This window comes from Neopelma chrysocephalum, unplaced genomic scaffold, assembly GCF_003984885.1.
Source record: "Neopelma chrysocephalum unplaced genomic scaffold, ASM398488v2 Primary Assembly neopelma1_64, whole genome shotgun sequence".
In the NCBI taxonomy this organism is placed as follows: domain Eukaryota; kingdom Metazoa; phylum Chordata; class Aves; order Passeriformes; family Pipridae; genus Neopelma; species Neopelma chrysocephalum.
In genome coordinates, this window is record NW_020897721.1 from 6,564,747 (window position 1) to 6,588,274 (window position 23,528).

Genomic DNA, 23,528 nt, shown 5'->3' on the forward strand with positions numbered 1-23,528 from the left:
AGCACCATTTGTGGTGGCCATGTGTGAGAGATTCCAGATTATAGATAGATTCAGCTGACACTATTGCCTGTCATTAAAAATTCAGCATCTGGCACCACAAAGATCTGCGATGCTGAGGGCAGAGTTTTGTTTTTACAAAGGAAGCAGGTACTGCATTAGAGCTGTCACTATGGTAACTCCTCCAGGATGGACTCACTGAGACACATTGCACCTGTGCCTGGTGGTGACAAATCAAATCAGAAAGCTGGAGGATGGATCCTCTTCCCATGCTGGTGTAGGAAGAGATTGACTTAATTTAGCTGAGTTATCCAACTCTCAGACTAGCATCTGTGAGAAAAGGAGCTTGTTCTTTGTTCTTCAAGGATGAGAGGTTTAGATTGTAACCAAATTTCTGACAGTGTTCTTCACTGGGAAGTAACAGCAATTCCCTGACGTGCTGCATTTCCAGGCTACAGCCAGAATAAAAGATTCCATTTCACGTAGCCCCTTGCCAGCATCTCTCATGCATACTGCACCCTTCTTTCTCACTGTGTGAAAATTCAAACAGCTTAACTTTAAAAGCAAAGATAGGAAGGCAAAACGAGTGCCTAAAACAAGAAACACATCTACCTATTAACAGAAAAATGTATCTATCCCTAAATGCATTTTAAATAGCACAAAAGTTCACGTTCATTCTCATGTATTAGTGACGGTATTTCTTTGGGCTCTCTCTGTCTCCAGCACTGGGGATGGAGATGGATATACTATACACAGCAAACAGTGTATAGTCTATTACTGTGATTGTTGCTGTATGTATTACATTTATTTCTGTTATGGAGCAGATTAAATGGTCGTGTAAAACCCACAAAACCGGGACAGGACACTAATAAGATCTACAAAAGTCCTTCAAATCCCATCCCTGCCTCAAAAAAGAAGGCAGAAGTAAACTCAGACAGTGGATTTCAGCTATTTCAGAGTCTGACATTGATTACTTTGAAAAAAATGTTATCATGTACTAGTGAATAACAAAAGTGCTAAAACCATCCAACTCCTGATAGATAAAAAGCATGTATAAGGAGACTGTGTTTGGAGATATAATCTCCCTACTCTGCCAGCTACATGTGCCCAATCATGAGGTTGCCATGGCCATTTACATAGGGCAGTTGCTTAAAAACCTGCTGAGAAAAATAACATAGATGGAAAATAGCAACAGCTACAATTTGAACCATCCAGACCTGTCTCCTAATCTGGTCCTCCCTGCTTTGGCTGCATTTTTATGTGCTACTCCCTTTGATGTGACTGGTCAGTCTCCAGATCCTGTGCATGGATCTGCTCAGTCCAGCAAAGAATCCTGGCAGGAAGATGCAAGAAAGATCTTTAGATGACAAGCCTGAGATAGCTGCTCATGGGTGCAATGAATTGCCACATGTAAATGTTTTCAGAGTTTTCTGTTTTGCTGGGCACAACTGTTGGGGTGAAGAATACTTAGCATCACATTTGAATTCAGCAGGAGTTATAGGTGCTCAACACCAGCAGAAATTAATCCACTTCAGCAGTAATTTAGGTCCCTTCTGTTTGTTTGGTGCTGAACAATGGTATGAAATTGTTAAGCACCACTGAGACTACAGCATTTGCTACAGGAGCATGTGCCTCCCAGACTAATGAAAACAGAGGGTTAGAGCCCCACAAGCCCCGTGGTAATTTCATGCTGGCTGTGTACAATGCAAACCACACAGGGACCTAAACACTCTCCAAATGGAGAGCCTGACACTCTTATTTTGTTTTTTTTTTTTGTTTTTTTTTTTCCCACTAAACATAGGAGAATACAGAGGAACAACGTGCAGCTAACAGCTGGCTAGGAAAATTGGGTTCTCATACTGTACAATTTTTTTTTTTCACACATTCCCCAGTATACATTTCTCTATAAAAGCTCCTGAATCTTACCTTTAAAGATGCTGAAGCGGAAAACCTTGCTGAACTGATATCCAGATTTGTCGAATTTGGGACTTAAGGCTCTGATGGCCATTCTGCAGGCAGAAGCCCTGAAAAAGTTGGGTGAGCATGTTAACACGTCGGTTAGTTTGCAGCAAGTTTTTCTGCCAGGAAAGGGATCCAGGTTTTCCTTACATCACTTGGAGATCTGGAGCTGTGCTCCTGCCCAGGGCCCTCAAGTGGGAGTAGATGAAACTTGCCACTTGCATGCTGGGGTCCTTCAGCACAGCATCAGCTAATGTCATCACTATTGGGAGACCTGGCTTGGTTTCAAGCAGAACCACTGCAGCCAGCATTCGGACCCGAGGGTGAATCTTGTGATTCAGGAAAAGCTCAAGGGTAATAGCCTGGACCTGAAAAAAATAAGTATATTCAATTTTACTGTGTGTTTGAATGTTCTACTAATACCCATTTGACAGCAGTGAATGATCTGTTCACCACTGGCACAGTAAAAATTTGTATTATTAAATAATTATGGCAACACTATTCCTGGTTTCACAGTCTGAGGGTTGGAAGGGGCATTATGGTAATCTAGTCTGACTTCCTAGACAATCAAAGCCAAGGAACTTCACTGGGTAACTTCTACATCAGGTCTGTCATCCTTTTTTTGAACTATCCCACCCTACATAAAGGAGATTTCAGTAACCTATTACACATCTGAGAAGTGAATTCAGTGATTGCTTATCCCTACTCACAAAGCTGTGATTTACTTCTAATAATTTGATTTTAATCTGGGCCCTTTCTGCTGAATAACAGAATAGAAATGAAACAAATAAATCCCAATTTATTACCAGAAATCTGTATGCTGTGTAGGCAGCTTGAACCAAAATTTTATGGAATAGATGTAATTTCCACAGCAGTACTTGTGACCAACGTGTTTGACCTCAGCAATATTCAGCACCAAGACTAATTTTGTACTGGAACCTTTGCAGTTTCCATGAGTGGCACCAAAGCCATAACTTTGAGGTGGATGTGGATGGTGTGCCACTGTTCTGGGAACCCCTCTGCACAGCCCTGGCCTGCCTGGGAGGGTGCACATCTGTGCACTGGAGGGAAGACTGAGCCAGGAAACTTAAAATTTGGAAAGACCCTGACTGGTTTTATTAATTTGAATATGTTGAACATCAAAGACCAGTGTGAAAGAGGTGAAAAAGATGCAGTAGCCTCTTCCTAAATGCAACTGCCTTTTCAAATTAAACAATAAAAAAGACAGGCCATGAATTAAGTCTGTTTAATGCAAATATGAGTGAATACAACCAGGCATTAAACTGTTTTTTTGAACAATGAAAAAAGTGGTCACAATCATTAACTTACTCCAGATCAAATTTCTCCAAAGAAAATGCATAGAAAATGGAACTAAAGAGTGGTCTGGGTCACACGTGGAAAGCCAGGCCAAAGAGCAATCAGAGACACAGTGTTGTTTTCAAACACCAAATTGGCTTTTTTCCTTCCCCAGCAAATACCCTAACTCCTACCCTTGCAGTTCTCTCCTCCCCCTCCTGCTTTTCCCCATCCAGCTCCTGCACTCCAGCAAATTGTTTCTTTATTCTTTTGCTTAAAAGCATACCCTGGCACACTATTGTCCATGAATCAATACATGCACTCAAACTGGGAGTCACATGCAAAAAAAGAAGTATAATGGAAAAACTGATACAGATTAGTAGGTGAATGGTTAATGAAAGCTTTTATTTTACTTTTTATATTAAGAATCGACGTATATAAAACAAAAAATTTCAACATCAAGGGAAAAAAAAATCTTGAAAACCTTGAAAAAGGTTTCCTTTTATAGGCAAATTGCTTTAAGGTGAAAATGATTGTAAAGTGATGTCTGTGGTGGAGCAGAGCATGCTGGTGTAGCCATTGTATGTGAGATCTAATAATTATCTCAGTCAGGGACAAAAGTCACATTTAGTAAATGCTCTGTTTATGACTTAAGCCCACACAATGTCTGTAAATTTGTAATTAGGATGCAAACCCCTGATATCTACTCACAATAAGACCTGGTCTTGAATTACTATTAGATGTGACACTCGGTATTAAATGTTGATTCTCTGAAAACCTTGTTCTGTGATTCTCTCACACACCAAAGGTGAAGTAATACTAAACACATTTGGGTCAATAATTCAGTTTTCTGTTTAATGTCCTTGGAAACCAAATGTTTGCAATGGAAATACCGATTTGTCTTCAACAACAATGAATGCATCCTTTTAATGGGATTTTTGTTGCAGTCTGAAATAATGGAGGTTAATGTCAAAAGAAACAAGACATGCCAGCTAAGGAAGGGCTAAGTACTTAAATAAATTGTGCTGTTTTTGAGAAAAAGATCTGTTTTCCCCTCATCACCCATGATCTATTAGCAGCCTTGCAAGTGCAAGCTGCAAGTGCAAAGGAGTCAGCCTTGTTTCCTTACCATTTTTGGGTCTTTCAGGCCTATGTTTTTCAGGGCCATCACAGCAGTTGCGTGGACCTTGAGCGGCAAATCCGAGGCACCAGCTGCATATCCTGGCAAAAACTTCTTGATGTGTTTGATGCTGGCTGGATGTCCTACGTTCCCAAGGGCTTTCAGAGCCAGGGAAATTTCTTCTGTGCTGGACTTGCTCAATGCCTCTCCTGCAAAACCATGAAGAAGCTGAAAAGAGAAAACAGATTCTGTTGAGTTCAATTCCAGCTCTTATCTCTGTTCCATCCCCCGGCCTATTCTGTGGTTTGACTGTCATAGTTTCAGTTTGTCCAATTCATTTATTTTAAATATTTTCAAATCCTTTTTTTGTCCTCGTGAATAGAACATTTTATTCATAGAACAAGCACAGCCAAGAAAGCTGCAATGAACAGCTTCTTCATCACTATACCTTAAAGTTACCAAGTAAGATTTTTAAAGGCAAAAATAATGGCTAGGAGCTAGTTCCCACTGCTTTCAGGGTGAGCTGGGAACCTTGAAATAGTGCTGCTTGAATATCTCTGTCTCATGGTTGAAGACAGGTGCAAAAATACAGATACAGTTAAAACATTAGACCCTTAAATAAGATTGCTGAAGATATGGCTGATGGTCTTGCCCTTAACCAGCTATGACAGCCTCTTTTTAGTGTGGATTAGCAGGTGGCAAATGAGATCATTGCCAAAAAATCAGGTCATTTTACAGCCTTTGTTATAAGCAACTGGATCACACTTGCATTGGCATGTCAAGATTAGAAGTAGTTGTCTGAAGGCTGAATAAGAGAAAAGAAATAAATCCTATTAGATATCTGTTTTCAACGCTAACAAGTGGCTCTAAAAAAGAAATGGAGATGTTAGAGAATAATTTCAATACAGCTTCTGTAGTTTAAAATAACACATTTGAAATCCCTTAATGGTGCAGAAACAGCCTACTGATATCACTAATTAAATGCATGGACTTTTGAAATCTATTGAATAAGCCCATACAGTCATTTGCTTTGGGAAAGAATTTTCACTCTCTGACACAGGACTTCTCAGATTTAATTAGCTCAAGAGCACTGGTGGCAATTGTAACACATGAGACCTGTGTAGGAATGTTGTCCATGCCTGTGTGCTACAGGAAAAACAATCATGTCAAGCACAGACTGTATTTGGAACACCCTGCTCGTACTGGGGATGGTGAACTGACCAGCACCAAAGGCTGAACACACCTCTCTCTCTTTCCTTCTCTGTTTCTGGATGAGGGATTGGCCTCTGTAAACCATGACATGCATTTTGAGAACTGGGAAACGCTATTTAATGAATACTGAAACTGTTTTGAAGCCTGCTGATTAAAAGCAGTGCAGAACAGGGAGGGTGTTACTCTCATGAAGAGCTTACAGCCTGTGTGGATGACTGGGCTCTGCTTCTGGCTCAGGAATGGATGGGATACATGACTTCAGGAAAAACCTGGGCTTTTGTGTCACTTAGTTGATTTATAAGTATAGATAAGTACCTATATTTAAAGTGTTTTTGAGCGATGCCATGGGACTTCATTAATAATTGGCAATAAAGCACTCGGAGATACTCAGATAGAAAGTGTTATGAATTATGTGCTTCTTCCTCTCCCTCGCTTTCGTGTGCTAATCTAAAAGATAAAACCCCTGTATTTAACCAACTGGGGTTCCTTTCCCCAAAGGAAACTCTGCAGTGAAGTGAAAATACAGCTTTCTGAATAACGAAGAAAGAACTCAGGGCTTAATTTTTCTTTTGAGTGATAAATAACAGCGTGATTACCTGGAGACACTCGGAGCAGGAGTCTGCTGAAGAGCACTGCTTGTGGCACAGCGACGCGTAGCTGAGGTGGCAAACCTTGCCCAGCACAGAGCTGGAACGTGGGCAGTGCTTTCTGACAATGAGCTGGGGAGAAAGCAACAGCTCGTTACTAACCATTAATGAAAAGAAACAATATTAAAAAAACGACATTTCTGCCCAACGCAAGGCAAAACCAGGCTTTTGATGTTTTTATATTGATGGATTTTCAGTTAATCAGTGGATGGTGCTGTACTTGACAACGCAATTGTAAAGTAATTCCAAGTAACATCTGGAAGGCAGATCTGTTGCTTTTATAGCGTTTCAGATTCAAATTTTGGCATAGGCTATAATCCAAAGGGAGGAAATCACCCAGTTATGGAATGGAAAAACACACATTATCCTAGAAACATTCGTCAGGTTTTGTGATCACCTCAGCTATAGGTACAACAAACTTGAGCTTCCTTGGGAAGGGACCTCAATATTTTGGGCAGGCAGGAATATTTTGTATGAAGGTAAGAGCTGTCAGGAGACATCAGCTCACTGCTTTCCTGTGTGGGAAGCAGAGCATCTCTGCACAGGCTTTCACTGAGAGTAAATCTCTAGTCTGAGGTTTGTTGTCTCTACCTAGGGCAGGCAGAGACAAGTTCTTGCATCTGAGGTTGGAATTAAACCCTGCAGATAAAGAAAGAGTTGTAAAAATAATTAGACTTGCTCCTACATGGCCTTCATGTTGGCATAATTCCCTTGATCTGGACAGATCTCAAATTCATACCCATCCTTCTAGATCAATCAGGACGAATAAATGGATATAACACACATGTATTTCTTGCTCCCTTGTCTTTGTAGACAGTCAGTTAGAGATCTAATCCAATGTAACTATGAAGTATATTTGGAAAAAGGGAGACTAGAAACCACTGTTTGCAGCAATAACCTTTGTCCCTGAGGGGTATTTTAGTCTTTCTTTCCTGTTTCATTGCGGACTCATTTTTGCCCTTTTGATTTGCATTCTCCTCCCCTTAAGACAGTCAGGAAAGACTCCCCTTAAGAGAGTCTCACTAGAGGACATAAAACCTTTATATTTTCAAAGCCTTTAACATCTCATCAAAGGAACAAATACGACAGATGCTGGAATCAGCCAAGAGTGATTTGGGAGTGTTTAGAGAACCCTACTGTTGCTTCCTCCATCACGTCCCGGGTTGGTGTGCTGGAGTGCAGAGCCACCAGCAGCGTCTGAGCCGCTTCCCAGCTGGAGAGCTCCTGCCTCTCCATCCTGCGCCGCAGGAACCGGAGCGAGCGGTGGCTGGACACCGCGGGGATGATGTCCAGAACGTAGCGCCTGCAAGGGGAAAGGCAAGGAGCGTTTTCCAGGTCTGCCTCCGAACACAAGGGTCTCCAGCAGAGTTTCTCAGTAGAAGAACCACCCCCTTTATTGCTCGTACCTGTACGCTGGCCGACCGGAGAACTGCTTCCACACCGACTCGTAATCCTCCTCGTTTGCTGCACGAAAGAGGTGCATGAGCTTGAGGGCTTTTGCTGGTGCATCACTGGGAAGCTGGTCAGAGGTGGCCTCTACCAGGTCCTGCAGGTTTTCCTCTATCTGCAGGAAGATGAAAATGCAGGAAGCTCACACGCATTGTGTCCCGCATGCACAGGTTCCAGTGTCCAACAAAGAGTCTGCCCAGTGTCTGAACTTTACCTGGCTTTCCACATCTTTTATTTTGAATAAGTGGACAGGAAGCTGAAGCGATTCACTGCCAAACTCATACCGAAGTGACCCACGTTTCTCATATTCTTTTGGTGGGACCTCTGTCCTCTGCTTCTGCACATCAGTCAGAGTAAGTTTCTGCCTGGAATGGAGAACCCCAGCAAGAAAACATCACAAGATGCAGGGTACAAACTAAAAAAAACCTCAGTAATTCTGCCTTCCTGCGTTACAGTGCAGCTACAACTGTCTCAGAAGGGTTTTGTTATCGAGGGGAAAAGATATTTACAAACAGATGCATTTGGACTTGATGCTCAGAATAGTTCTCTGAGAAGGTGTGTGCTTGCACAGCAGGGCTCAGATCAGAGCCAACCTTTGCCTGCCATTGGGAATAACCTGGCTTGAGAATTTAAGGAAGAAGAAGGAGGTGAGAAGCTGCAGCCTGATGATCACAAGAACTGTGTGTTGTGTTGTGTCTTGAGGAGTAAATTAAGGATTATAGGAAAACACAGATGGGAAACTTGTTCATTAGTTGTCATTTAATTTAAACCTTTTAAGAAGTTCATAAAAGCTGTTACATGCCTGTGTCTCCTGGAAGCTTCGAAAGGAATTGAAATTTTTTTTACTCGCCCTCCCCATTTTGTCTGGTAAACTGAATATCCTGGGAACTGCAAAAAAAGGTTCTCATGAAGTCTGAAATTGGATTTACAAAACAAAAAGGGCCAGATAAATTCAGGATTAGTCTTTGGAACAGTACTGAATCTTTTGGAAACTTTTCAAGAAGCAACCAACCTTCATCCTTTGTTATTAAGAATAATTCCAATGAGAGACTGTCTTTGTAAACATTTGCTATCTTTGCTACATTTTCAGCTAGACGTGAGCTATCCTACCAATTATGCTTAAAATGGGCCATTTAGGACACCATAATAAAGTTAGGCATTTGTAGTGAACAATTGAAAACATTTCAAAAGCAGCATTCCTGTGCTGCTCAGTACCTCAAAATCTCCGTAGAAAATTGGTGTGTTTATTTTGAAATCTCTATGATCTTCTGCAGCATTTCTATTCACTGCTTCCATATGGATTGCAGAGAACTGCTGCAGAAATAGTGTGTAACTGCTTTGCAGACAAGCTACTGGAATGTGAATAGAAACCACTACAGAATCAGGAGAGATTTGTTCTCTCTTGAAATTTTATACAATATTATTGAAAGGGGTCTTTGGGTCAGAAATCAGAAAAATCAGGTACACTTGGACAGATTTAATTCTCCCTTCCAGATCATGATGAATCTATTATACCTTCATCTTCCTTGTTTTGGGAAGAGATATATCTGCCCAGAATAGATGGGAAAATGTTATACTCTGAAGAGAAGAGCAAATGAATACTAAAATAGGATTAAAAAGGTGAAACAACAGTAAAACCTCTCTTGGCTTTGAGAGGTGCTCCAAGAATCTTATGCTGAACAGGTCAGAAAACTCAGCTCTGAGTGTTTTAAGTCCTTGATAGATTTTTTCTTTTTTTTTTTTTAAACAGGGAATATATTTTAGAAAACTTCTGAAGACTTGAGTGAGAAATCCACATCTTCCCAGCTATCTTATATTTGTCCCCTTCTGCTGGGCAATGCTAAAAATCCAGAGAAAATGGGAAAGGTAGAGGCACTACCCTTCTGAGGGCTGGGGAAGAACATCTTCTTTGCAGAAGACAATCTCTGCAGAATGAGAGTGTAAAGCACCATAAATCCATTGTCTCCAGACTGATGCTGACTCACAACAATCTACAATTTGATAAAAGCACTGCAGTTGTGTCTACCTACCCCTTGATTGCATAGGGATAGTAAAGCCACTTTCACCTTTACTGTTCTGGTTTTGTTTTTGGTTTTTTTTTGATTAGCCAAATTGAGCATGTTCATTACATAAATGAAGTTAACTGGTGAATTATTGACATGAATTTTCTGATGCTGCAGTTTTAGTATATTTTACCAATAGATTCTTGCAGAAGCTAAGGCAGGAATGCAAGATTACAGCAGCTGAGGAGTGGGATTGAGGTATAATTTCTGCACAGCTACTTTTATGCAAAAAGCCTTTCCCTTCAGTAAGGCACTCCTGTATACAGAGTCCATAATTAACTAGGTAACTAATAAGTTTTTCAATAGATGATTTTGATAGATGAAATCACTTTCAAACACTGAGAGTTTGTGTGCTAGAGCTAATGGTGAGCAGGGGTGTAATTTCTTACACAGTCACGTTTTTGTTTTGCCCCAATCTTGTTAAAAGAAATATGCAAAACTTGTTGTGGAAAAGCAAATGCATTTTACATGCCTTGTGCCCAATTGTTCTGCAATAAAACCCAATTTCCTATTTAGAAACAGTTTTGATGGGAGATTTGCAAGCAGCCCAGTGTATTTAGGAATCCAAAGTCCTATCTAGGTTTCTTGTGAACTAGTCTCTAAGGGTCTCTTACTGCATTATTATTTTCCAGGGAACTCTCTTTCTGTGAGTAACTGTCTTTCAAAGTATTTTACTTCAAATATATTAGTTCACAATTTTTCAGATGGAATTACATTTGTTTTGGCTTTTATGACATAAATCAAATATCCCCGAGAAATAAAATAGTCGAACCCTGCCAAGTTTAGCTAACAAAATTTGGATAGTGATGTGCATGCTTCAGATTTACAACTAACAGTGAAGGTTGTTTTTATGAACTGTTTGGGATTTTATGTAATTAAATACTGGCAAACAATAGGCTGTGGAAGCAAAGGATTTATTTCACTTATGGAATTTGACCGGATTACGGAGTCGCTGAGTTAGTTGCTGAATTAAAGGCATATGTACAGTACCTTGCTTGTACTATAGCATTTCCTCCTGTTATCTCGTTGAAGGGTGCAAACTGGTGGATTTCCTCCACATCAGCTTGTGTAATTACAGCTTCACTGCGTGTATATTTAATTTTGTAATTGTAAGTAGCAGTCGCCCGGGAATTCTTGTTTCTCTTTAAAATACGAAAAAAAAAGCAAAGGAACAAAGAAAATAAAAAGTCATTGAACTTCTGCATTCTGTGGCTAGGAGCTATTACATCACCCACTTCAACCCACTCGTTTTCCAGGGCTGTTTTGTTCATTGGCCACGAGAGCAGTTGATGTGAATTCTGTGCACTCACTTCCACGGGAGAGGTCAGACACACTGCCTGGCTCCATTACTTTTACTGCTAAGAAGTGTTAGCTGTTTTTTCCTTTTTCCCAAATAGAGGTAATTGGTCATTCCCTCGAGAAGGAGACACATTTTTCTGAGGAGAGCAGCTGCATAAACCACACAATTTCTTATTTCAAAGAGAGGATTGCAATAAAATGCAGCAGCACCTGTCTTGAACAGCAGAAAGTGGACATGGTGGCTGTTTTTTTACTCACCAGAGTAGGTGAATTAACTCATGCTGATAATTAATGGTTTCCAAGCCAGCTAGTTTGAGCTGGTTGAAGTGTGCCTGCGTGACAGCCTGCAGCACAGACCTCTGCTTCTCTGTGGGCTGATTTTCAGACAGAAAGAAAATACTGACAACTGGATACAGCAGACCCGACTCTTCCCTCGTTTTGAGTGTTTCAAAGCAGCAGATACCAAATGGTGCTCAGCATAAGAATATGAAACACATACACATAACACCTCTCTAATTTACCTTCTGGCAGGCCTGGCATGGCTGAGTGTTTGCTGAACCTGTGACAATCTGAACTTTCTCCTCACAGCTGTTCAGGTCCTTGGATTTGGTCACGTAGAGTAGGTTTGCCCTCTTGTTTTCCTGAATTGCATACGTTGTGTTGCAAATACCTCCAATCCCAGCCTGGCAAAAATGAGAAGAGCATCAGAGAAGTTTCACTTTTATGCAAAGCTCCAACTCACCACACGGAATTTCCTGTTTAATTCTGTGTTTTCAAAATTACCAATGGAAATGAACTCTTCTTTTTTTCATTATACTCTCCAGAAGCAAAATTGGGGTGATGATTACTTTCATCTCTTTTTTTTACATGTACAGGTTTCCAGTGAGCCAAATCAGGGTTGCACTGAGAGAACTAAAATTCCCCAAGTTTCACTTGGAGCCTCAGGAAAAGGGAGCAGCAATTTTCAGTTAGAGCTGTTGATTATGAAATAAGATTTGAGGAATATTAACAAAAAATGTCAAAATAATTTGATCAGTCAGAATGACATTTCAACAGCAAAGTCTTTCAAGGTTGGAGATGACATTCTGCCCTTAAAACTTGCTTTTATAGACAGCTTATAAATGCCTATGGAACGAGCCTTGCAATATCAGATGATCTGTCACAACATGAACAGCAATAATTAAAAAGAATTTCAGGATAACAGAGTTTTGATTGTGCCTTTTCTTGAGTTTGCAGTTTTAGCTGAGCTCTTCAATAATATTTTGAGCATATACATTTATAAGAGCTCTTAAATCTCCTCAGTCAGTGAGATTTTTGGAGAGGAAAAATATTTGATTGCATTTTAGGAGGAAGAGTTATTTTCATGATTTTGTTTTCCCCTGTTATTTATAGCATAGCCAGTGCAGAGAGCAGCTCTGGGCTATGTCAGAACAGCAAAATAGTCATGTGGTGGTTGGGAGGCAAGACATGCCCACTTCATCTTTAGCTTAACAGAATTCCTGATGACGCTGTGGCTTTGGAAAGGGCTAGAAATAAGAATTTGCCTTTCTGAAAGGCTTGTGCCCTGCAAATACAGGTGTGGGGCTGCTCTGCAGGCTGCAGGGTAAGGTAGAGACATCCAGGCTTTAAATGGGAATGTCCTGCTCGGAGAGTTCAGTGGGAGGAATTAGACCCCTGTCCATCTGGACTCTCTGGCTGTGTGCAGCTCATGGCCAGCTCAGATCCCCTCACCCTGCACCCCCAGGATGGGATGGAGACTTTCCCAGGTTAGTCCTTTAAACCTCTCTGCAGCTCAGATTTTGGAACTAACAACTCTTATCTTCCTTTACAGGGTGACTCGAGATTGTCAAGCAAAGGATGCCAAAGCTCATTAATCATTTGCTCTCTGAGAAAAGCGAAGGAAACTTGGAAATAATTCTAGGAGGTGAAGTCACATCTATTGCCTAGCAGAGAGAATTGGACACGTTGCTAACTGAATTAGAAAGAATTAAGATGTGAAACTAGATTTGAGGAAAATGGTGATGCAGAATATGCAACTCCACCACACGGATTTTTATGTAAAACAAATGGTGTGAAACTATTAAATCAGGTAGTTCCTTTCCCAGAAACAACTCTACTTACATAAAAATAAATTTTAAGAAAATTAAAGTTACTCTGGTCTACATTTTCAATAAAAATAACACGAAAGTATAATAATTTCAAGGTTTTTGCTGATCTCTGAATCGAATGCATTCTAATCAATGTAAATATGGTTTCACAAAAACTAAACACATTGCAATTTCTGTGGTGAACAGCAATATCAGATGATTTACCTGGACTAATATATTAAAACCTGAAAAACAGTGGAAATTCCAACAGAGCATCAGCTGCAACTGTCAAAGCTATTACAGTAATGTCATGACATATATACTGTTTTCCTCTTAAAAGAGGAGCTAGAAGAGATTAAAGTATATAAGATTGGTGAAAAAAGTCAAATTACTGTTATTTTCGCTTTACTATTAAGCTGTATGTTTAAGCTTGTTTTAATACAGCATTCACATTTTATGTAGGCTTCAGCTTTCACAGGAGTTTACTTTCTCTAAATAATAACCCAGATTTTCTAAGGATTTAACACTGCAAGTGCATTTTCTGAAATACTTTCATCAAGCAGGTTAAAAATCTGCTCTTCTGTTGTCCCGTTTAAATATATCTCCATCAAAAGCTGTCCCATAAGAGCAACTTAATCATGATTTCCCAAGCTTTGGTGTTTCTTATTAGTGAGGTTCACGCCAAGGATGAATTCAGAAAATAAAGTGGAAGGCTCTGAAGAGAAGGGTTATTAATTTACAAAGACACCACAACGACCAAACCAGACATCTCACCTCCTGTAAGCTGTAGGAATGCTGCATCTTCTTTATGCTCAGCTCCAGCACGTTCATAACCCCTCTGTAGATGTTCAGACCATCGTCCGAGATGGAATCGGGAGCCAGGACGTTCCCAACGTGGCCACTGCTGTACTCAAACTGGACGGGGTTGCTGAGCTGCCCAGTCAGAACCTGGGTCAGTTTGAGCGACCTGGAGAATGAGCTCGTGGGCCAGACCCCATTGTACTCTCCTGCTTCGATGGAGTGAATCTGGAACAAAGGGGGAATGGAATTACTCTTTAAGATTTTTTTTTTCCAGTCAACCCTTTTCTCAATACATGTAAGCATCTAGAGCTTTACTCACATTGAAAATACACTTTTAAGTGATGCAAAGCCTCTTCAAAGGGAAACCTTAGGAGCTGTAATTTAGCATAACTAGTTGATATATACATATTTCCATACACAAAAGAGAGCAATGCAAACGACTGTGATACTTCTGCAGCCACTGCACTCTGTTCTGTTACACAGACAATCCATATTGCCAAAGTTTGGCTTGTATGAAGAAATGAGCCAGAGAAGAGCCACATGAAGCAGGTTGCTACCCAAAAGCAGTATGGAAGGTCTGCAGGAAATTGCAGGAGGAAGTTAATGTTGCATAAAGCATCATTAACTCCTGTTGTGAACTCTGTCATTTCCCTTGCTGGGGTCACAGAGCGCAGGCAGCAGCCTGAAACTAATAACAGCATGGCTGCTGGGCCAGCCAGATAGTCAGAATTAGTCTGAGCAGTGGACAGCAGATTACAGAAATTGTCATTCCCTACATGTTTTGCTGTAGAACCGAAGGCTCAGGCACTGGCTCCAACCGCGCTCTGCACATCATGCTCCAGCCTCAACCTGGGGCACATCCAAGCAAGTAGAAAGTTGTGCTAAACTATGCTTAACTGGAATAATTCCCACCCCATGGGAACATGCATGTTTAGCTTAGTTTCTCAGAGGACCCTTCCCTTCTATATATTTTGACAATTTGAAGAGACTTTTCTCTGACACCTCAGGCGGGCGATGTGATGCAAGGCTGGGATTAATTTCTCAAAAAAGCCCCACAAAACTAAATCCTCACACAGCAAACCGCTGGAGACTGCGCTTTCATATTTATTTTTGTTATTGTTGGTGGAGATCACTGCCAAGCCCAGTAACTGAAGCTTACAGGGGAGGCTGTTACGGAGCAAATCCCTCGTGCTGCCTCTCGGACATGCTCCTGGCATTCTGCGTACGGGCAGGTTTGGGATTGCTCTGCAGGGTCAGGGTGAGGTAGTTTTCCCCCAGCCCTCAGGGCCCAGTCAGGACTTAGGCTGTCTGCTCAGGTTTGAACACAGCTGGCAATTCTTACTCGCAGGTTTGTGATGAAAAAAATTGTCAGCTGGAAACTGCCCAGGGAACGCGGCTTTTTGTTTGGGCTGAATGTGAACTAGGAGGCTGCAGATGAAAGTTTAATTCCCTGAACCATCCCTCCAAACTGTCTAATTTAAATATAACAGCAGCAAAATAAACTTTTCCCATAGCAGAAGGGAATAAATGCACCATTACCTTTAGCTTAAAACTTGCCCCCAAAATATATTTTTGTTTTTCTTTTTCTTGACTGAAATTATTTCTGTATTTATTTCTGACACAAATACACCAGGGCCAGTGAAATTGTGCTGGGAGGCTTTCGGGAACAGGAGTCAATTTTTGGTTAGGAGTCACCCTGGCACACCAAGAGCTTTTTCAGCAGGAAGGAGGGAGGATGTGGGGTGAGGACATGACTGCTTCTGCCTCCTTTCTGCCAGAGAAGTCTTCTACACACCACTGCACATGTGTGGCTCTTATCTCCTTGTTTGTTTGTTTTTTCAAAAAAAAAATCCATTTCCCATTTAGATCTATTGTAATCTGGATTTATAAAAGTACCTAACAACAGAAGGGTAATTCAAGCTGGAAGGCTACAGCATTTACAAACGTTTATCAGACAGTCACCGGTCTTTTTTAACCTGAAGTTTTCAATTTGCCAAATTAAATCTCTTAAAAAGATGATTTTTCTTCCCCATGTGCAGAAGACTAAGTGGAGTTGGTGTAAAGAAGTTGAGGTGTGCATTTCTAGACACTCATTATAAGCATGTATAGGCTTCTGTTAAAGGCAAAAGTGTTTGTCACATCATCAAAACTCTTGGTAATTACTCAGCATGCAGTAAAAATATACAGTTGAGGATGACAAAGAATGTCACTTGGGACCCTTCAGTAAAAGAAGCTACCAGATGACATCAATTATGCTAAATATTGAATCACATCCAACTACTGTCACAAGTTTTATAGCCTTTTGTCTGCTGGTTACGAAATCAGCTGATTTAATAATCCTAGGCTGGTACAGTTTGGAACAATTGGATTGATACGGTAATAAATTATTGCGCATTTCAAATTACATTCCATTGTCTCCCTGACCACAAAGTAGAAGAAATCCTTCAAGCCCAAGGTTGGCTTGAGCTGAGAATTACCTGGCAAAGTGCAAATAGAATTTAGGGCATAAAAAAATAACAGTATCAGTTACATTCTCCCTGAGTAAGCACAACACACGAGGAAACTTAATTACTTCCCAAAAGTTTAAAAAGAGAGGTCAAGTATGACGAGAATTTTACCTTTCAAATTGAACACATTTTCTTACCCTAATAAGACAAAGTTTTGGCCCAATACCACTAATTTCCACTTTACTTTTTATTCTGATTCCAGCTCTTGCAAGTCCTTTCTCTGGAAGTCCACTGAGAAGTGTGCTTTCATAATCAAATGTATAAACCTTGTTTTCGCTGAAATCGGGTTCTGTAAAGAAATGGTTCCCATGAAATATTATAGAGACTGTACAGAACATATTAAAGCACCTCTATTAGAATGTATGGAACAACAAAAAAAAACCGATGAATTTGTTCATTTTTGCAGTGCACCTGAACAAAATTAGCTGTTGTAAAACTATATTAAACATTGATATACTTTTCAGATTCCATTTTTAATTTCACTCATTATAATTATATTAGCTGATAGGAAAATTACTTACGGTAATTAAGATGCTGGCTCCCTGAAAGAGAAGAAAAAAAAGAGTAATGAAGTGACAAAGGAAAAGAAAACCTACCACAAAATGTTAATGTATTTTAGTATAAAGGGCTATATCTCATCTTGTACATATAGCATAACCCTTTCTAATTAACTTCAGTTTCAGAACCATCCAAAAGACTTTTTTTTTCCCTAAACAACAAAAAAAGTCATAAAATCTTTTTTTCTATAACAAAGTTTTTGTTTGCCAGTGAACTGTATTTAGATTCTGAAACCTTTTCCTTAATATATTATATTTAAATTCATCCAAGTAAATAATTAGTTACTTACCCACTAGGGTTAAAACCAGGGCTAAGATCAAGCCCCTCATGATGGGGACAAAGTAAAGGTGAATGTGATGGGTTTCTCTTTTATAAAGGCATGTGATATCACATGTTTCTTTTGGCATGTTAGTTTGACAAATAAGTGGATTTTAGAATGCATATTGATCAATCAAAAAATAAACATTTCTGAGGTCATGAATGCTGACAACTTCAAATCACCTCTTGATTTCAACTACCTTACTTTCTATGTGAAAAAGAGATTAAATTTTCAATGTATCTTGCTTGCTGTTTTTCCCCATTTCTCTACATTGTAGTTAGACAGTAAAATAATAAATTTTAAGTTAAGCAAACACAGTTCCTCCATCACAACTGAAATAATTTAGCTTTTCTCCAGCCGTGTCTTCAATCTCCCGATAATTTACTCTTGATAAGGGTCACAGCTTTGGAGACACATCTTGCTCTGCCACATTGAAACTCTACTTTTAGAGGAGACTTTGTGGTTGGTTGCACAAATTTAGGCTTGAGACACCTTACAGCTCATGGGCATGGAATGAGAAATTGTCTTTCCATGGTATTTGCCATGTCTGTCTTTGCAAGCACATCTTGTTACCCAGGTAAGACAAATCTTGTCATTATGACCACCACACCAGCTTCTGGCTAATAGTGAAAGTTTATACTACGAAAGCAGGAGGGAAATTAATTTTTTTTTTATAAGAAGAACCTGATAAAAAGTGTGTTACATTTCCAGATGGACCCCAGGGAGTTGGGAGCATCAGGTGCTTCTCAGTGGGTTGTCATGAGGCTTTTGCTGCCACTCTTGGGAGGATATTTCCAGAATTTCCCACTTGTAACAATAACATTTAGATCAATCCTTAGCAAAACTACGTCAGTAGGGAGTTTAGTTTGCTCCCTAACTTCAGTTATACATATTTTTTTGCAAGTGTTTAACATTTACTTTGAATTTAAGCTCGTCTTTTGGTCAAATGGTAAATTAAATATCACATAAAAAACCCACCTGGGCACAAGGGTTACTTGGGAGGGCAGGAAGGAGAGCTCAGGAATGTATACCTGGTATTTCCTTGAGGCTGTGAAAGGTAAAACACACTTGCACACAGGCAGGCAGCCAGAGTTTACCCTCCAGGAGGAGAACAAGGCTTTCTCTGCTGCTACTATTCATCAGGGAGGAGAAAGGTGAAACCTGAGAGTGGGTCCTGAGGTCTTCAGCACCAGACCTGAAGATATATTTGCTGCAGGCCCCATCCAACAGTCCCTTTACATGATTACTTCATTTTCTTGGAGCGATGCCACCTGAGTGAGGAATAATGAAGTTCATTATTGTGGTGCCAGGGCACCTGAGCTGGAGCCAGGGATGCAGCTGCATGGTCCCTCTGCTCCACCAGGACTCAAGTGAGGGTTGCCTCCTTTGGGCTCCTTCACTGCTGAAACCTTGAGGATTTTAATATCTCAGCTTGCCTTCAAAAAGGGAAGGATACAGAACTGGATGGCTGGTCAGACCTTCCCTGAAATGAAATCTGTCTAGTAAAATATTGAAATATACCATAGACATATGAACCCTTACAAGGGATTACTAATTGCATTGTTGGTTCAGATGGTGAAAAATTAGGTGCACATGGATTTTCCTCAATGTTTTCTTCCAGGGTGCTAAGTTCTGTGAGGTGTGACAAGACACAGCATGTTTGTGAGCCTTGTGAAATTCAGCTGCACACCTTGGCAGGTGTGTGCTGTCAAATGGAGTTAGAAATTCCTTAAAAACAGTCACATTTTTTTTGCAGCCAGAATGGAATTAAATGCATGGAAGCAATGTAATACTGTAAGTGGTGACATGCAAAACTCTCCTGCTTTGGTCACTGCTCATCAACGCCACGGCTTGACCTCTGCAATAATATTGTGCTATCATGCTCAACAAGCTCGATTCCACAGGACAGAATGTATAAGAAAAAAATTACGGTATATATAGAACAATATATGGGAGAATATTTATTTATGCATTGTTATTAACAGCATATTGAAATATCACGTGAGGAACACACACGCATTAAAACGGAGCTATAGCATTTTTCAAGTTTAACAAAAGGTTTCATAATTAAGGTGTAATATGAATAGATTTGTTCTAAATGGGTAGTGAAAATACTGCATTTCTTTTTCTAACGAAGCACACTGAGTCTAAGCTCACAGTCAGCATGTAGATACCTGACTGCTAAAATAACAGCTATAATAATTAAGATGGTGCAGGCTGCAATGTTCTCTTAATTTACAGCATGTTCTCTCTCTTTTTAATAGATCCTCTCTGCCCAGGTTTGTTTTCTTGGGGGAGAAGAGCAAGTGATCTCAGAATTTTTGTACCTATTATCACTCTAAAGGAACAATCTAATAGATGCAGTAAGTGGAGAGGAGACACAACCAGAGTTTGAGGGTCACAGCACTGGGCTCTAATCCTTTCTTCAAAGTAGACACCTCGTTCCAGCTAGTTCTGAGGGAATAAAGAGGAGATCTATCACTTTAAGGAAATGAATAAAAGGAAGAAAGGTGAGAGCCGTACTTTTTAAAGCCAATACAATTTTTCTTAAACATTCAACAGGTCATGTTATTGAGCAAGAAAATACATGAAAAATAAATAAAACACAGTTAAACACAAAAAAACTTCCAAGTGCCTAATTTGGTTGCAGAGGAAGGAAATTTCGTGTGGGCATAGGCTTTATACACAACCTGTATCTTTCCCTTTATTTCTTCTTTTAGCCATAAACAGTGAAGAAAAGGAATTGTTGAAAAGCAATGGGAAATATCTTGGGAATTTTTTTCTTTTAAAGGAAGAGAATATACAGTGTTGAGTGTTACAGAGAATGTGATGGCTCTATAAGGAGTGCAGTAAGATGAGGTAGAGTGCTTTGAATTTACAGGGCACTTGCACCATAAATGAAACATGAACACAGCCTAATTAACCTGATTAGAGCTATTGCTTCTACACTGCAATTGTCTTTACATAACACATTCTGCTTGAGTAACAGAGTCTTATTATCTGCTGTTGTACTGCCAGAGATAGCTCTGCACTCTCCTTGTTCTGTATTCACACTGCTGAATTATGGTGCAGTGGTGCCATTTCCATCCTGCTAATATATGGCCTAAAGACAAAGCAGGGATTAGCAGAACAGCTCCCAAGCAACCACAGCAGGTTAAAATAGATATAATCAGTTGGCTAAGCAAAGTGATTTTTAGCCTTCAGCTTTCCTCATTTCTAAAGATTTCTGAAAGAAAATTTCACACCTATTTCATATTTAACGTTCACGCTTTGATTTTTTTTCCTCTCAAAACATTCAGCATTTGTTAGTGTAGCATAACCCTCTGAGATAATGTTTGATATTCTCTCCAGAGACATTGTCTAATGAATAAGAATGTGTTCTAGGTTGGGCTAAATTGCCATATGCTGATTCTAGGACATTCACAAAGGGATTTTGTTACATCAGATTGCTTTAAAAGGTGCTTTTTGGTTTTTTTTGACTTCCATTCCCTTTACTAGAAAGAAACCAACAGGCCCCAATTCCCAGTTTGATGCTGGCACACCACCAGTGGAGTGATAACTGTGGGAATTGGATACAAGCTTTGAAAGCATGCATATACCAAAAGCTAGGCAGTACACAAATGGCATTTCTACCTCTTTTATTTTTCAAAGATGCTGTTAGTCTAGATTTATAGAATACTTGTAGAGTTTTATTTTGATAGATATCCTTTTTGCTAACACATGCTGTTAAAACAGAGCCCCATCTTTGTGCTTTTCCTGGGCTAGCCAGTGGGACTGTTCCTGATGCCTGGTGTGGATTTGCCTGTCACTTCCAGACAAAAGAATGAAGTTAAGAAGAGGAGCATGGAACCTAACTTTGACATCCTCAACCTGAAAACAGATTGTTTTGTTACAGCTGAGCTTTGCTAAGGAGCTCAAAGGGTTTTATTTTTATTCAGATGTGGCAAAGACATTCTGAATCCTGCCATCATTGGCTCATCAGCCAGCACACTGATTAATTGGCTTCAGGATTTCCCCTCCCCTCTCAGTATATACTGTTTCCCAAGTCGTTCAGTGGGGTTAAATGTTAGACAACTTGCCACCTGAGGTTTGAGTCACGTCATATCTGAGGACTGCTGTTTGCTATGTAATTCCATTGCACTGGAAGATAACTTCTCCAAGTTTATCTTAACCCTGACTTCGACTCCATGGTCACAGAGTGATTAGCTGCTGTGGCATTGGTGCTGATCAGGCAGCCCTGAAATTTAGCAGTGTCATGACTCCAGCTCAGTCACTTTGGGGATGAAACATGTACAGGACATGGAGAGCTCTGTGCAGTGCACCAACAGGCTGTAGGTCTTGTTTTAGAGGCTGAGGCACTGCTTGGAATTGTGTGTTTGGCTAGGATTGTCATGGCTGGGAACTTACCTGGGAGGGGAAAATCCTCCTGTAATGTCTGTGGTGATGAAAATTTGGGCACTGCTGCAGGGAGGTGAGGAGGTCCCAGAGCATCCCATGTGCCTCAGAAGGGATGGCAGGAAGTGAGCAGACCTGGCTTAGCAGACTCAGCATCACAACCCTTTTTCAGGAGGCACTGTGAACACATAAAACAGTCAGAAACTTCAGAAAATGACCCATGATCCCCTGTCATCCTTTATGGATGGATACCTTTCTATCCTTGGAGGAACAGTACCCGAGTCATTGGTGGAAGAATTTTAGAAAGAAGAAAATTCTCAAGTCTTTTCTCTTTACATCAGCCCAAGTGTACTAGGGCTGCAAAACTTCAGACTCTCCTAAGAAGGGAATTGGACTTATTGTGGTTTTTTTGTTTTTCAAAGTGTGGGGTTGCACAGATGTATAATGAATTCTCAAAACTGCTACTTATGTTGTGGTCCCACCCCAAATGTGCAAAGTTCTTTAAGAATGAAGGGGAAAGGACTGAGTTTTTTTTTTCTTAGAAGCCAATATTCTCAGGTATAATGATGATTATTTTTTGGTTTCATGGACCTTCATCTTAGTAACTTATTCCTTCATATCACAGTACCACTGCAAGAACAGGATGGATCTGGATCATCCCACCCTGGTGTCAGAGTATCAGGTTTATGGTATCAGGAGGAAGCTCAGTATGAACTCACTCTCAGTACAGGATATATGAGGTGTGTGATACCTTAGTTTCACAGCACTGGGTCACTGTGACATCAGGTCATGGGTCAGATAAGATAAGCAGTGTATTATTCCTAAGGAAGGAGCAGATAATACCCTGCCAGTTCAAACAACAGGCATTGACTTTACCCTCACAAAAAAAGAAAAAGAAAGCAAAATCACCTACCATCATTTAATGAATGACTATGACTTCCAAAGTATAAAAGGCCTAACCATACAAAAATAAAGCACACTTCTGTTTTTAATCTAGTGTGAAAGTCAGTTCAGTAATTAATTGGGCACCCTGTTTCATTACTTTTAAAAACATTTGCTACATGATTATTCCCACTACAACATGTATTAATCATAGTATTTTCTGTACAAGGCAGTTACAGTTTAAAATATTAAATAGAGCACTGATGTTTATATCTGCTTATCAAGTACTGCAGCACCAGGATTTGACATTGCCCAGAAACTTCAGAGGGCAAACTAACCCTTGAACATACCTTTGGCTAAGACTATAAAGATTTAATTTTATCCCCCTAGTGTGAAGAATGAAGGCTGAACAAATCTGCATATCCAGGAGAAGTGGCATCTAGATGCAGATCCAGGCCTGCAATTTTCAGCTGATTAATATCTTACAGTCTCATACAACTACATTTTCTCCCATCTTGCAGAAAACCTCTTCACCATTTGACTGGGAACCATTCTAACACTTATGATAAAGACTGTCTTTTCCTGCAAGAAGAATTTAACATGGCCAGAACACTACAAATGCTGTTCTCTGGTGTGGTATGTGCAGCCTCAACGTGTAACTGTTCAAATTCTATTTTCAAGGCTTTTTAGTATGAAAATAGGCAAAAGTTAAAGGCAGGCCCTTGCTCTCTACTCTCCCTACCCTCCACTGAAGTTAATATCTGTTCATGGAGTTTAACTGGAGCTCTATCTATTGTCTGCTGACACTAATTTGCTCTTTGAGATTTCGGTATAACTTCACTGCAAACACTCAAGGTATAAAATAGTTCTTAATATGAATAGGGCTTAAAAATCTGGTCCAACATAGATACTGCTCAGAACATTAAAAAATGTTCTA

General features: G+C 40.0%; 1 protein-coding gene across 1 annotated transcript in view; it reads right to left on the reverse strand.

Annotated features, from left to right (window-relative positions):
• Positions 1-17,324, reverse strand: part of LOC113967506 (vitellogenin-1-like) — a 43,342-nt gene extending 26,018 nt beyond the window's left edge. Inside the window, exons 1-13 of the mRNA XM_027683146.1 lie at positions 17,285-17,324; positions 16,959-16,979; positions 16,575-16,726; positions 13,904-14,155; positions 11,564-11,725; positions 10,734-10,885; positions 7,895-8,045; positions 7,638-7,795; positions 7,369-7,534; positions 6,181-6,303; positions 4,382-4,600; positions 2,107-2,324; positions 1,924-2,021 (exon numbers count right to left, since the gene is read on the reverse strand). Of these exons, the coding sequence (XP_027538947.1) occupies positions 1,924-2,021; positions 2,107-2,324; positions 4,382-4,600; positions 6,181-6,303; positions 7,369-7,534; positions 7,638-7,795; positions 7,895-8,045; positions 10,734-10,885; positions 11,564-11,725; positions 13,904-14,155; positions 16,575-16,726; positions 16,959-16,979; positions 17,285-17,324 (1,912 nt within the window). The remainder of the gene's footprint in view (positions 1-1,923; positions 2,022-2,106; positions 2,325-4,381; positions 4,601-6,180; positions 6,304-7,368; positions 7,535-7,637; positions 7,796-7,894; positions 8,046-10,733; positions 10,886-11,563; positions 11,726-13,903; positions 14,156-16,574; positions 16,727-16,958; positions 16,980-17,284) is intronic.
• Between the last annotated feature and the right edge of the window lie 6,204 nt (positions 17,325-23,528).